Source organism: Scyliorhinus canicula, chromosome 9 (assembly GCF_902713615.1).
Source record: "Scyliorhinus canicula chromosome 9, sScyCan1.1, whole genome shotgun sequence".
NCBI classification, from domain to species: Eukaryota; Metazoa; Chordata; class Chondrichthyes; order Carcharhiniformes; family Scyliorhinidae; genus Scyliorhinus; species Scyliorhinus canicula.
Window position 1 is genome coordinate 101,191,914 of NC_052154.1, and position 13,480 is coordinate 101,205,393.

Consider the following 13,480-nt stretch of genomic DNA (forward strand, 5'->3'; position numbering starts at 1 on the left):
AAAATTCGAACATATTGGAAATCGGGGCAAGGTGAGAAAAGTTAGGAGGTGAAACATATTTAAACTCTAAATAGCTTGATTTTGTTTACCTGGCGGAATGTGCTGAGTAGGTTTAACTGAAAAAGAAGAATACAAATATGATCCAATATGAAAGGGGACAGAGATTGTTGCACACAAACCTGTTTAAAGAACAGCTGGGACACAGAAAATAATTTTGCACATAAGGGAAGGGCAATTATGATGCCATTAGACATGACTTAGGATGTGTAGGTTGGAGAAGTAGGCTGCAAGGGTTGGACACACTGGATATGTGGAGCTTGTTCAAGGAACAGCTATTGCGTGTTCTTGATCAGTACGTACCAGTCAGACAGGGAGGAAAGGGTAGAGCGAGGGAACCGTGGTTTACCAAAGAAGTGGAATCTCTTGTTAAGAGGAAAAAGGAGGCCTATGTGAAGATGAGGCGTGAAGTTTCAGTTGGGGCGCTTGATAGTTACAGGGAAGCGAGGAAGGATCTAAAGAGAGAGCTAAGACGAGCAAGGAGGGGACATGAGAAGTCTTTGGCAGGTAGGATCAAGGAAAACACAAAAGCTTTCTATAGGTGTGTCAGGAATAAAAGAATGACTAGGGTAAGAGTAGGGCCAGTCAAGGACAGTGGTGGGAAGTTGTGTGTGGAGTCTGAGGAGATAAGCGAGATACTAAATGAATACTTTTCGTCAGTATTCACTCAGGAAAAAGATAATATTGTGGAGGAGAATGCTGAGACCCAGGCTATTAGAATAGATGGCATTGAGGTGCGTAGGGAAGAAGTGTTGGCAATTCTGGACAAGGTGAAAATAGATAAGTCCCCGGGGCCTGATGGGATTTATCCTAGGACTCTCTGGGAAGCCAGGGAAGAGATTGCTGAGCCTTTGGCTTTGATGTTTAGGTCATCATTGGCTACAGGAATAGTGCCAGAGGACTGGAGGATAGCAAATGTGGTCCCTTTGTTCAAGAAGGGGAGTAGAGATAACCCCGATAACTATAGGCCGGTGAGCCTAACGTCTGTGGTGGGTAAAGTCTTGGAGAGGATTATAAAAGATACGATTTATAATCATCTAGATAGGAATAATATGATTAGGGATAGTCAGCATGATTTTGTGAAGGGTAGGTCATGCCTCACAAACCTTATCGAGTTCATTGAGACGGTGACTGAACAGGTAGACGAGGGTAGAGCAGTTGATGTGGTGTATATGGATTTCAGTAAAGCGTTTGATAAGGTTCCCCATGGTCGGCTATTGCAGAAAATAAGGAGGCTGGGGATTGAGGGTGATTTAGAGATGTGGATCAGAAATTGGCAGGTTGAAAGAAGACAGAGAGTGGTGGTTGATGGGAAATGTTCAGAATGGAGTTCAGTTACGAGTGGCGTACCACAAGGATCTGTTCTGGGGCCGTTGATGTTTGTCATTTTTATAAATGACCTAAAGGAGGGCGCAGAAGGATGAGTGAGTAAATTTGCAGACGACACTAAAGTCGGTGGAGTTGTAGACAGTGCGGAAGGATGTTGCAGGTTACAGAGGGACATAGATAAGCTGCAGAGCTGGGCTGAGAGGTGGCACATGGAGTTTAATGTGGAGAAGTGTGAGGTGATTCACTTTGGAAAGAATAACAGGAATGCGGAATATTTGGCTAATGGTAAAATTCTTGGTAGTGTGGATGAGCAGAGGGATCTCGGTGTCCATGTACATAGATCCCTGAAAGTTGCCACCCAGGTTGATAGGGTTGTGAAGAAGGCCTTTATTGGTAGAGGGATTGAGTTCCGGAGCCATGAGGTCATGTTGCAGTTGTACAAAACTCTAGTACGGCCGCATTTGGAGTATTGCGTACAGTTCTGGTCGCCTCATTATAGGAAGGACGTGGAAGCTTTGGAACGGGTGCAGAGGAGATTTACCAGGATGTTGCCTGGTATTGGGGGAAAATCTTATGAGGAAAGGCTGATGGACTTGAGGTTGTTTTCGTTAGAGAGAAGAAGGTTAAGAGGTGACTTAATAGAGGCATACAAAATGATCAGAGGGTTAGATAGGGTGGACAGCGAGAGCCTTCTCCCGTGGATGGAGGTGGCTAGCACGAGGGGGCATAGCCTTAAATTGAGGGGTAATAGATATAGGACAGAGGTCAGAGGTGGGCCTGTACTGCGCTGTATTGTTCTATGTTCTATGTTCTTTTTTTTTTATAAATTTAGTGTACCCAATCATTTTTCCAATTAAGGGGCAATTTTTAGAGTGGCCAATCCACCTAGCTTGCACCTTTTTGGGTTGTGGGGGCGAAACCCATGCAAACACGGGGAGAATGTGCAAACTCCACACGGACAGTGACCCAGAGCCGGGATCGAACCTGGGACCTCGGCGCCGTGAGGCAGCAGTGCTACTCACTGCGCCACCGTGCTGCCCTATGTTCTATGTTCTAAGCTATAGAATGGAAACAGTTAAAACTCAGTCTTCAATACTTGTGACAGCGTGACTCCTTTCAGAGGCAATCCCTCATGGACCAGGTGTCCCACCTAGAACCAATGGGGACGGAGGGTGTGAACCGTGGCCTTTCGGGTTACAGGTGTGAAACCGGGTAGAGGAGGATCATCAGACTAAGCCCAGAGGTGGTGGGACTAGACCTGTGTCAGTGTTGTGCTGATCTGTATAAATATAGTTCACCAGTTGTTAATAAATCACCATTGTGATTCAACTCTACCTCGTCGTATTTCCTCACGCTACAACATTGATTACGAGAATAAACCAGACCTGTTACAAAAGGAAACAGTTTTCAACCTTTGGAGAAAGGGAAAGTGGCCTCTTGGAGGCCTGCAACACGGTCATGAATCAACGAGAGTTAATAGCTATGCCACGATTCGGGAAAATCGATGCATTTTATCCAGCGGTTGAAAGCTGGGTCAATACATCAAAAGTTTTGATACTTTTTTGCTGCCAATGAAAGCAGGGCAGATGATTCGCAAAAAGTTAGATTACTCACAGTTTGCTGCCCACAAACTTTTCACCTTGTCAGAAACCTCACGGGCAGAAATCTCCGACCCCACGCGGACGCGCGCCGCCCGTGCTGGTGCCCATATTGGCAGCTGCGTGAAGATCCAGTGCCGTGCTGGCCCCCTGTGCGATGCAGGATCACTGCTCCTTGGGGCCAGATGACGCCGTTGTAAAACGCTCCGGCGTTTACGACGGCATCAACACTTTATCGGAAAATCCCGCCCGATTTCTCGAGGTTCTTGATAATAAATTCTTTGACCAACTGGTGCAACCAGTGAAAGACCACGATAATCCCCGGCCCTCCATTCTAATGCAGCGCTATAAATCACATTCAGCCAGTCGGCATCCGAGGGAAACAGTATCCACTTTTGTAACCAGGCTTCTCCAAATGGCTGAAAACCGCAAATTCGGAGGTAGTCAAGAAAGCATGCGGAATGCTTGCCTTCATTGGATGAGGCATCGAGTATAAAAACTGGCAAGTCATGCTACAGGTGTATAGAACCTTGGTAAGGCCGCACTTGAAATATTGCGCACAATTCAGGTCGCCACACTACCAGAAGAATGTGGATGCTTTGGAGGTGGTGCAGAGGAGTGTTACCAGGATGTTGCCTGGTCTTGAGGGTGTTGGCTATGTGGAGAGGTTGAATAGACTCGGTCTGTTTTCATTAGAAAGACAGAGGTTGATGGGTGACCTGATGGATGTCTACAAGATTGTGACGGGCATGGATAGAATGGATGGGCAGGCACTCTTTCGCAGGGTGGAGGGGTCAGTTACCAGAGGACATATGTTTAAGGTCCATTGGGGAAAAGTTTAGAGGAGATATGCAAGGCAGGTTTATTACACAGAGGGTGGTGAGTGCCTGGAGCGCATTGCCAGGAGAGGTTGTGGAAGCAGATACATTAACGTCGTTCAAAAGGAATTTTGAAAAACACATGGATTGGATGGTATAGAGGGATATGGCACATGAAAGTGCTGAAGGCTTTGGCAAAGGTTGGTATCATGTCCGGTGTGGACCTGGAGGGAAAAAGGGCCTGTTCCTGTGCTGTATTGTTTCTTGTTCTTTGTGGAGTGGAGATGCAGTCACAGAGCCAGGGATGACGTGAGAGGTTGTCAGCGAGCATCCAGCACTTGCAGGCGCAGGTGGCAGAGTCCAACCACTTGCAGGAGAAGGAGGTGGTGCCAACCATGCATGCCCCCAGACCAACACCGCATGGGAAGGTGGTGAGGCCTTCAAGGTGAGGGTTTCGGATATGGATCAGCATGTCCAGGGCCTGGGAAAATCTGAGCAGGCGAGGGGTGGCCGAGGCCCAGGACAGGGCTGCCCTCACACAGGCAGCCATGTGCCAGAGCCACCTGAATATTGCAAAGGTGCTCCTGAGTGTGACCCAGTCACAGCGGGCCATGGCTGGAAGTGTCGCCCGCATTTCCCAGGCGCTGGCCAACGTGGCACAGGCACAGTTGGAGGTGGCCCAGTCCCAAAGGGAGATGGCACAGTGATTTGCTGATGTGGCACAGCCCAGTAGGTTGTGGCACAGTCACAGTGTGATGTGGCGCAGTTCCCAGACGTAGGTGTTCCACTCCCTGTATTCCATGGCTGCCAGCATGCAGATCCTGGACAAGACAAGAGCGGGCATCCAGAACTGGCAGTGGCAGTTGGCGGGGTAGGTTCAGGGGTTATCTCCGATCCATAGAGCAGCCCTTTGGCCTTTGTGCACCCCGAGGGAGGAGGACGTGATGGGGCCCGTGTCGGTGACTCCCGACGGGAGATGCCGGAACACTGCAGCACCTCAGAATCCCCCCTCCCCCACCCGTCCTGTCCCTGGTGCATCTGGTGGGCAGGGACAGAACAGGCCGGCATCATGCCACCTGGGATGCCCGAGCAGCAGCCGGGCACATCCAGGCCCAAATGCCACAAAAGACGGCTGCCATCAGGACCCAGGTTGCAGTGCGGGAATCACAACAATCCACGTCAACTCCTGATGTACCATCTGGAGACCCAGCTCGACGTAACGTTAGTGCCCGTCGGCTGGAAAGTTAGACACCAGTTCAGTTGGTATGGGTGCATGGCACAGTATAGTGATAGGGGATCGGGCACAAATCTGTGTATATTTGTTCACATTAAACACCTGTACACAGTTACAACCTTGCCTGGTGCTCAATCAGAAGGGGATAAGTGGTGGGCTGGTCTGGGCTGGCCAGTGAGATGGCGGGGGTGGGGGTGTGGGGAGCGGGGGGGCGAATGGGCAGATGTTGTGGGTTGGCTGCGCTCCCCAACCTTCCCCCCCCCACCATTCCCACGTCCGCCACCCAGGAATCCGATAGGACTGTGTGACGGAATGGCCAGCTCACAGGGATTAACCAGGAGGAGGATGGGAAGTGCTACCGTGGGCAGGAGTCAGACGTTGAAGATGAATGTGGAGCACCGGAGCTCAATACAGAGTGGGTTGTCATCATCCTCCATCCCATGGACCAGACCCACTGTTACTGCCAACCTTAGGCCCCCACCCTGTAATGCGATATATATGTATTGTTATGGGTGCGGCGTTTTCAGAACCCCAAAATGTATCATGGAGTTCAACCAACCTCTCCCTTTAATGTATTGTTGCTTTTGAAGCACACAATTTGGTCTCCAGGTGTGGTATTACAATTATGAACACGTGGGCTTTTAAACACAAAACAATGTTTATTCCATGAATTCAACTTAACCTTTTTAAAATAAACATTGGATCCCTTAACACCGCTTACTTCAAAGATAACCCTGAAAATATTACAACACTAAATAATCTCTCAAAATGTTCCTTCAAACCTCCAAAAGACTGAACACCTTTAAACAGGAACAAATCAGGTTAAAGACATTACTATTATGAGTTTAAATCACCCAAATGATTCAGAGATATTCTTTTCTGGCAGCGATCACAGCAGATCCAGCTCACTCACTGCAAACACTGACACACCCAAGCTCTTTTCCACAAAACTGGCTTTCTCCTTTCAAACATCTCACAGCAAACCAGCCAGGCACTTTTCAGCTGATCTCTCTCAAACTGAAACCGAAACACTGCAAAATGGCTGAGCTAAAAAACCCAGCTCCACCCACACTCTGACATCACTTCAGTAATATGAGCTGCTCCATTTCTTAAAGGTACATTGCTTAGACATCCATTTCTTAAAGGTACCCTCACATGAAAGTATCATGGAGTGGGTTACAGGCAGAGGCGGCCATGAGTGGGGTGTGGGGTGGGGGTGGGATGCAGTGTTTTGCTCCTGTGCAATCCCCCCTCCCAGTCGGTGAGCCTGGTGGCGATCAGACCGTACTGTGCGCGTTGGCCCTAGTGCACGCGTTGTGCAGTCTCCTGTGCCTACCTGGGCCCTATGTCCTGCCAATCCTTGCCCTCCCCCTGCATACTCCTCAACAGATGAGGCCTGCCGTTCACCTTCCTCCTCCATCCCTCCAGAGTGGTCAAGGCACCTGAACCACATCTGCAGGATGCCAAAGCATCACTCAATCATGGACCTGGCCACCGCGTGGCTGTCGTTGTGGTGGGTCTCTGCGTCGGTCTGGGCCTTTGGAAAGATTTCATCAGCCACAACCGCAGTGGATAACCCTTGTCATCCAAGAGCCAACCCCTCAGCGGGGGGGAGAGGCCTCAAAGAGGCCGGGATCATCGAGTGTACCAGGATGAAGGCGTTGTGCACACTGCCCAGGTATCTGATGGTCACATATCAGATGCATGTTCATCGAGGGAAAGCCCTTTTGGTTTGTGCAAAGCGGCCTGTCATCTGCAGGTGCTCATAGGGGACATGTATCCCGTCGATCATCCCCTGGACCGGGGCATGTCGGCAATGGCGGCGGACCCCACTGCCCAGGCATCCTGGTGGGCTTGGTCCACATTGAAATGGATGTACAGTGCCGATTGTCCATATAGCACCTCTGTGATGGCACGGATGCAACTGTGCATCGAGCTCTTTGAGGTCCCAGACAGGTCTCCACTTCGCTCCTGGAAGGAACCCGTGGCTTTAAAGTTCAGGGCGACCGTCACCTTGACAGCCACCGGGAGCCGGAATCCTCCCCCATTACCCCATGGTGCCAAGTGCACCATGATCTGGCAGATATGCCGTATCGTCCCCCTGCTCAGCTGGAATCTTCAACGGCATACCTGGTTCGGCAGGTCCTCGAATGACAGGAGCTGCTGGTATACGCGAGCCCTCATTCAGTGCCTCCTTTACACCTCTGCCTCCTCCTCAGCCTGTTGGGCTGGTCAGCTCTGCCTCCTGTTCCGCTGCTGCACACTCCCCTTCTGCGCACTCCCCTGCTGCATGCTCCCCTGCTGCACGCTCCCCTGCTGCGCACTCCCCTGCTGCATGCTCCCCTGCTGCATGCTCCTCTGCTGCACGCTCCCCTGCTGCACACTCCCCTGCTGCACGCTCCGCTGATGCACGCTCCCCTGCTGCATGCTCCCCTGCTGCGCACTCCCCTGCTGCATGCTCCCCTGCTGCAAGCTCCCCTGCTGCCCGTTCCGCTGATGCACGCTCCCCTGCTGCATGCTCCCCTGCTGCACGCTCCCCTGCTGCACGCTCCTCTGCTGCATGCTCCCCTGCTGTGCACTCCCCTGCTGCATGCACCCCTGCTGCACGCTCCTCTGCTGCACGCTCCTCTGCTGCATGCTCCCCTGCTGCACGCTCCGCTGATGCATGCTCCCCTGCTGCACGCTCCGCTGATGCACGCTCCCCTGCTGCACGCTGTCCTGCTGCATGCTCTGCTGCTGCACGCTTCCCTGCTGCGTGCTCCCCTGCTGCACGCTCCACTGCTGCATGCTCCCCTGCTGCGTGCTCCCCTGCTGCACGCTGCCCTGCTGCACGTTCCACTGCTGCACGCTCCCCTGCTGCGTGCTCCCCTGCTGCACGCTCCCCTGCTGCATGCTCTCCTGCTGCACGCTCCCCTGCTGCATGTTCCCCTGCTGCGTGCTCCACTGCTGCATGCTCTGCTGCTGCACGCTTCCCTGCTGTGTGCTCTCTTGCTGCACGCTCCCCTGCAGGCGTGCTCCCCTGCTGCGTGCTCCCCTGCTGCATGCTGCCCTGCTGTACGCATCGCTGCTGCATGCTCTCCTGCTGCACGCTCCCCTGCTGCGTGCTCCCCTGCTGCACGCTGCCCTGCTGTACGCATCGCTGCTGCATGCTCTCCTGCTGCATGCTCCCCTGCTGCGTGCTCCCCTGCTGCATCATCCTCTGCTGCGCACGCTCGTGCTGCACGCTCCAGTGCTGCACGCTCCTTTGCTGCACGCTCTGCTGCTGCACGCCCCCCTGCTGTACGCATCGCTGCTGCATGCTCTCCTGCTGCATGCTCCCCTGCTGCGTGCTCCCCTGCTGCATCATCCTCTGCTGCGCACGCTCGTGCTGCACGCTCCAGTGCTGCACGCTCCTTTGCTGCACGCTCTGCTGCTGCACGCCCCCCTGCTGCACGCTTTGCTGCTGCACGCTCCCCTGCTGCACGCTTTGCTGCTGCAAGCTCCCCTGCTTCACGCTCCCCTTCTGCACGCGCCGCTGCTGCACGCTCTGCTGCTGCATGCTTTGCTGCTGCAAGCTCCCCTGCTGCACGCTCCCCTACTGCACGCTCCGCTGCTGCACGCTCTGCTGCTGCATGCTCCCCTGCTGCATGCTCCCCTGCTGCAAGCTCCCCTGCTGCACGCTCCGCTGATGCACGCTCCCCTGCTGCACGCTTTGCTGCTGCAAGCTCCCCTGCTTCACGCTCCCCTTCTGCACGCTCCGCTGCTGCACGCTCTGCTGCTGCATGCTTTGCTGCTGCAAGCTCCCCTGCTGCACGCTCCCCTACTGCACGCTCCGCTGCTGCACGCTCTGCTGCTGCATGCTCCCCTGCTGCATGCTCCCCTGCTGCAAGCTCCCCTGCTGCACGCTCCGCTGATGCACGCTCCCCTGCTGCATGCTCCCCTGCTGCATGCTCTGCTGCTGCACGCTTCCCTGCTGCGTGCTCCCCTGCTGCATGCTCCACTGCTGCATGCTCCCCTGCTGCGTGCTCCCCTGCTGCACGCTCCCCTGCTGCACGCTCCCCTGCTTCACACTCCCCTGCTGCACGCTCCCCTGCTGCACGCTCCCCTGCTTCACACTCCCCTGCTGCATGCTCCCCTGCTGCATGCTCTGCTGCTGCACGCTTCCCTGCTGCGTGCTCCCCTGCTGCATGCTCCATTGCTGCATGCTCCCCTGCTGCGTGCTCCCCTGCTGCACGCTGCCCTGCTGCACGCTCCCCTGCTGCACATTCCACTGCTGCATGCTCTGCTGCTGCACTCTCCCCTGCTGTGTGCTCTCCTGCTGCATGCTCTACTGCTGCACGCTGCACTGCTGCATGCTCCCCTGCTGCGTGCTCCCCTGCTGTACTCTCCCCTGCTGCGTGCTCCCCTGCTGCGTGCTCCCCTTCTGCGTGCTCCCCTGCTGCATGCGCTCCTGCTGCACGCTCCCCTGCTGCATGTTCCCCTGCTGCGTGCTCCCCTGCTGAGCACTCTCCTGCTGCAACCCCCTCCCCCTCAACGCCGGGTCCCCCCCCCTCAACGCCGGGTCCCCCCCCTCAACGCCGGGTCCCCCCCCTCAACGCCGGGTCCCCCCCCCCTCAACGCCGGGTCCCCCCCCTCAACGCCGGGTCCCCCCCTCAACGCCGGGTCCCCCCCCCTCAACGCCGGGTCCCCCCCCCTCAACGCCGGGTCCCCCCCTCAACGCCGGGTCCTCCCCCCTCAACGCCGGGTCCCCCCCCTCCCCCCTCAATGCCGGGTCCCCCCCTCAACGCCGGGTCCCCCCCCTCAACGCCGGTACCCACACCCCGTCCCCCTCCCTCTGAAGGCCGGTACCCACACCCCCCTCTCCTATTTTCCCCCCTCCTTCCTCCTTCCCCTCCTTCCTTCCTCCGTCCCCCCCTTCCTTCCTCCCCCCTTCCTTCCTCCGTTAGTGGGGGGGGGGGTGCGGCGTTAGTGGGGGGTGGGGGTTGGGGGGTGCGGCGTTGGAGGGGCGTAGGGGTGGTGAAGGGGGTAGGGGTGGTGAGGGGAGGGGGTTGGGGTAGGGGCAGCGGCGGGCAGAGGAGGGGGGCGACTGATGCCCGGGGCCAACGCACCGTCGCCCCCCCTCTGCACGCAGCTGCCCCTACCCCAACCCCCTCCTTTCACCACCCCTACCCCCTTCACCACCCCTACCCCCCTCCAACGCCGCACCCCCACACCCCCACCCCCACCCCCCACTAACGCCGCACCCCCCCCACTAACGGAGGAAGGAAGGGGGGGGGAGGAGGGAGGGAGGGAGGGAGGGGGGGAGGAGGAGAGAGGGAGGGTGTGGGTACCGGCCTTCAGAGGGAGGGGGACGGGGTGTGGGTACTGGTGTTAAGGGGGTGTGGGTACCTGCGTTGAGGGGGGGGGACCCGGCGTTGAAGGGGGGGGGACCCGGCGTTGAGGGGGGGGACCCGGCATTGAGGGGGGGGCACCCGGCGTTGGAGGGGGGTAGGTGTGGTGGGGAGGGAGGTAGGGGTGGTGGGGAGGGAGGTGGGGTGGTGAGGGGGGGGGGTTGAGGTAGGGGTGGTGAGGGGGGGGTGGGGTAGGGGCAGCGGCGTACAGAGGGGGGGGGCGACGGTGCGTTGGCCCCCGGGCATCCGTCGCCCCCCTCTCTGCCCGCCGCTGCCCCCAACCCCCCCCCCCCCCAAATACCGGAACACCCCCCCCCCACAATGCCGGAACACCCCCCCCCCCCACAATGCCGGAACACCCCCCCCCCACAATGCCGGAACACACCCCCCCCCCCCAATGCCGGAACACACCCCCCCCCCCAATGCCGGAACACCCCCCCCCCCATGCCGGAACACACCCCCCCCCCCAAATGCCGGAACACACCCCACCCCCCCCAAATGCCGGGTCTGTCTCTCTCCTCCTCCAAAATACGCCGGGTCTCACCACTTCCGCAGCTGGAGAAACTGACGCGTATAGCGTCAGTCAGCTGCTGGCCCCTCCAGGAACGGAGAATAGCGGCCTTAAAGAAGGCCCCGACGCCGGAGTAATTAACACCGATTTTTTTCGCAGGCAACCCGCGTTACGAAGGGCTACGGAGAATCCAGCCCCCGGTACTTGACTGTTTGGTTTGTGGTATCAATAATTTGAACATTTAGAGGTTTCTGGCAGAGCAGAATATCCCGAGACAAAGCAGTTGAATTGGCTCAAGCAACTGAAAGATCTGAACAAAGCACTTTTATATTGCAAGGCAAGCAAAGTGAGGTAAATCAGATAAGGTGGGAAATGGCTGCTACTCGAAGTACCCACAGTGAGGGTATAGCAGAGCCTGAGAAAAGGAAGAGTGACCGTCAGTAACAGAGCGTAGAAGCCTTTGTAGGGGGGGGGGGCTTCCTCAAGGGTCAGGCAGAGTGCAACGAGCTCCCAAAAAAATCATTGGTGGGCCCAGTACATGTGCTAGTGTCACAGTGGGCAGAGAACAGACATATAAGTAACATGTAAGAGTGGGCTGGAACCCATCAGGCTCAGTAGGACAATGGCCACTTCAGCAACCTCTGAATCCATGAGGATAACGGGTATGACGCCAACTCCAGTGTGGTGTTCTTTGTGATTCTGTTATTAGGATGGATGTTGTAGTGTTCACAAAGACCACAGAAGCTAAGTTCATTAACAAAGCTAACTTTTATTTCCACTTCTTATTAAAGCTCGACCACTTACTCCTATAGTAAACAATAATCTAGTCATCCACAATCTACACTCTACTAACAGTAGTCTCTACACTATCTATAACTGTATTCTACACTGTCTCACAGTGAGCCACAAGCCTGTGAGTCAGTGCTTTGTTGAGACCTGCATCTAGTTCCATTTAGTGGTTAATTATGATATGACATTAACCCTTTGTATTCTGAACATTTCACATAATGTCACATTCCCCATTTCTTTGAGAAAAACGTTTCAAATTCTTTCTAACTTTTTTTATATACATTGTTGGGAATGCGTTCTTACATAATGTTATATTAAATATCAGAATTGCAATTACAGAGTTACAGTTCTCAGTGCTTTACAAGTTTAGTCGATTAGGTGATTATCCTGTCCTTTTGACCTTCTCAATGTACTTGCAGTGTCATTGGAATTGTCTCTTGTCTGTTACTCATGTCTATTCAATAACAACGCTTTTGGTAAGTCAATGTCATAAAACATGGTGTCTGGGTTTGTTGCAGTTGACTCTGGAAACTGCAGCGAACTTTTTACTTTTAATAATGCTCGTCGATTTCTACAAAACATCAGTCCGGCTGCAGTTAGTACCACATACGATCTTGGTTCAACCTAATTTAACATCTTTGCAATGTTCGATCAACCACCAGCTGGATTCCGTATCCTGACGACATCTCCTTCTTTCAGTGGCAATAATTCTTTTGCATGCCTGTCATAGTATGCTTTTCGCTTGCATTGCTGCTGCTTTATTTTTTCATGTCTTAACTGCTCATCCATGTTTGGAGTTGTTATGGCAAGCGATATTGTACAAATCTTCCTTCTAATGAACATCTGGACAGGCGATAATCTTGACGACAAAGGAATAGCTCTGTAGCTTAACAGCGCTCGCGAAATATCCCTTTTATAATCAAATATTCGTCTCCTTTCTTGGCTTTCCCATTTATTTGGGGATATAATGGACTGGGGGTAACATGTTGGAAGTTGTATCCTTCTGTAAATGAGAAACAACTACTGAAATAGGATCCATTATCTGTCATGATTTTTATGGAATGCAGTGTCGAGCAAACACAGACTTCGCCGCACTTATGACTGAGTGAGCAGTTGAATCTGACAACGTTATGATTTCAGGATAATTGGAATAATAATCAATGATTATTAAATAATCATTCCCTTTGAAATACAACAGGTCCATCCCAACCTTTGACCATGGATTTGTGACAATCTCACTTGCTACAAAGGTTTCTTTACACTGGGATTGTTGATGTGTTTGACAGATATTACACTCTTGCACGTAGCTGTCAACAACTCTATTGATGCCTGGCCAATATACTGACTGCCTGGCACATCTTCGACACTTCTCTATCCCTTCATGCCCTTCATGTGTCTTTTCCAGAATACTTCTTTGTAGGCAGGACGGTATTATAATTCTGTTTCCTTTCAACTGGAATCCATTTATAATAGTCAGGTCATCCTTGATACTTTGAAAACTGTTGCAGCTGCCATTAGGTCATCCTTCTCTTCGGTTTTGATCACCTGTTGAAGTGTTGTGTCTTTTTCAGTTTCATCCCATAATAAGCTTAGCTTTGTATCAGATACAGGTAACATGTCTGTGACATGGTTAGAAAGTTTGCAGATGACACCAAGATTGGTGGCATAGTGGATAGTGAAGAATGTTATATAAGATTGCAACAGGATTATGACCGATTGGGCCAGTGGGCCGATCAATGGCAAATGCAGTTTAATTTGGATAAATATGGGATGAT

The 13,480-nt window shown here is 53.6% G+C and overlaps 1 protein-coding gene across 1 annotated transcript in view; it reads right to left on the reverse strand.

Moving 5' to 3' along the window:
* Positions 1-8,574, reverse strand: part of LOC119970923 (cyclin-K-like) — a 101,280-nt gene extending 92,706 nt beyond the window's left edge. Inside the window, exons 1-2 of the mRNA XM_038806033.1 lie at positions 7,944-8,574; positions 90-116 (exon numbers count right to left, since the gene is read on the reverse strand). Coding sequence (XP_038661961.1) covers positions 90-116; positions 7,944-8,574 — 658 coding nt within the window. The remainder of the gene's footprint in view (positions 1-89; positions 117-7,943) is intronic.
* Between the last annotated feature and the right edge of the window lie 4,906 nt (positions 8,575-13,480).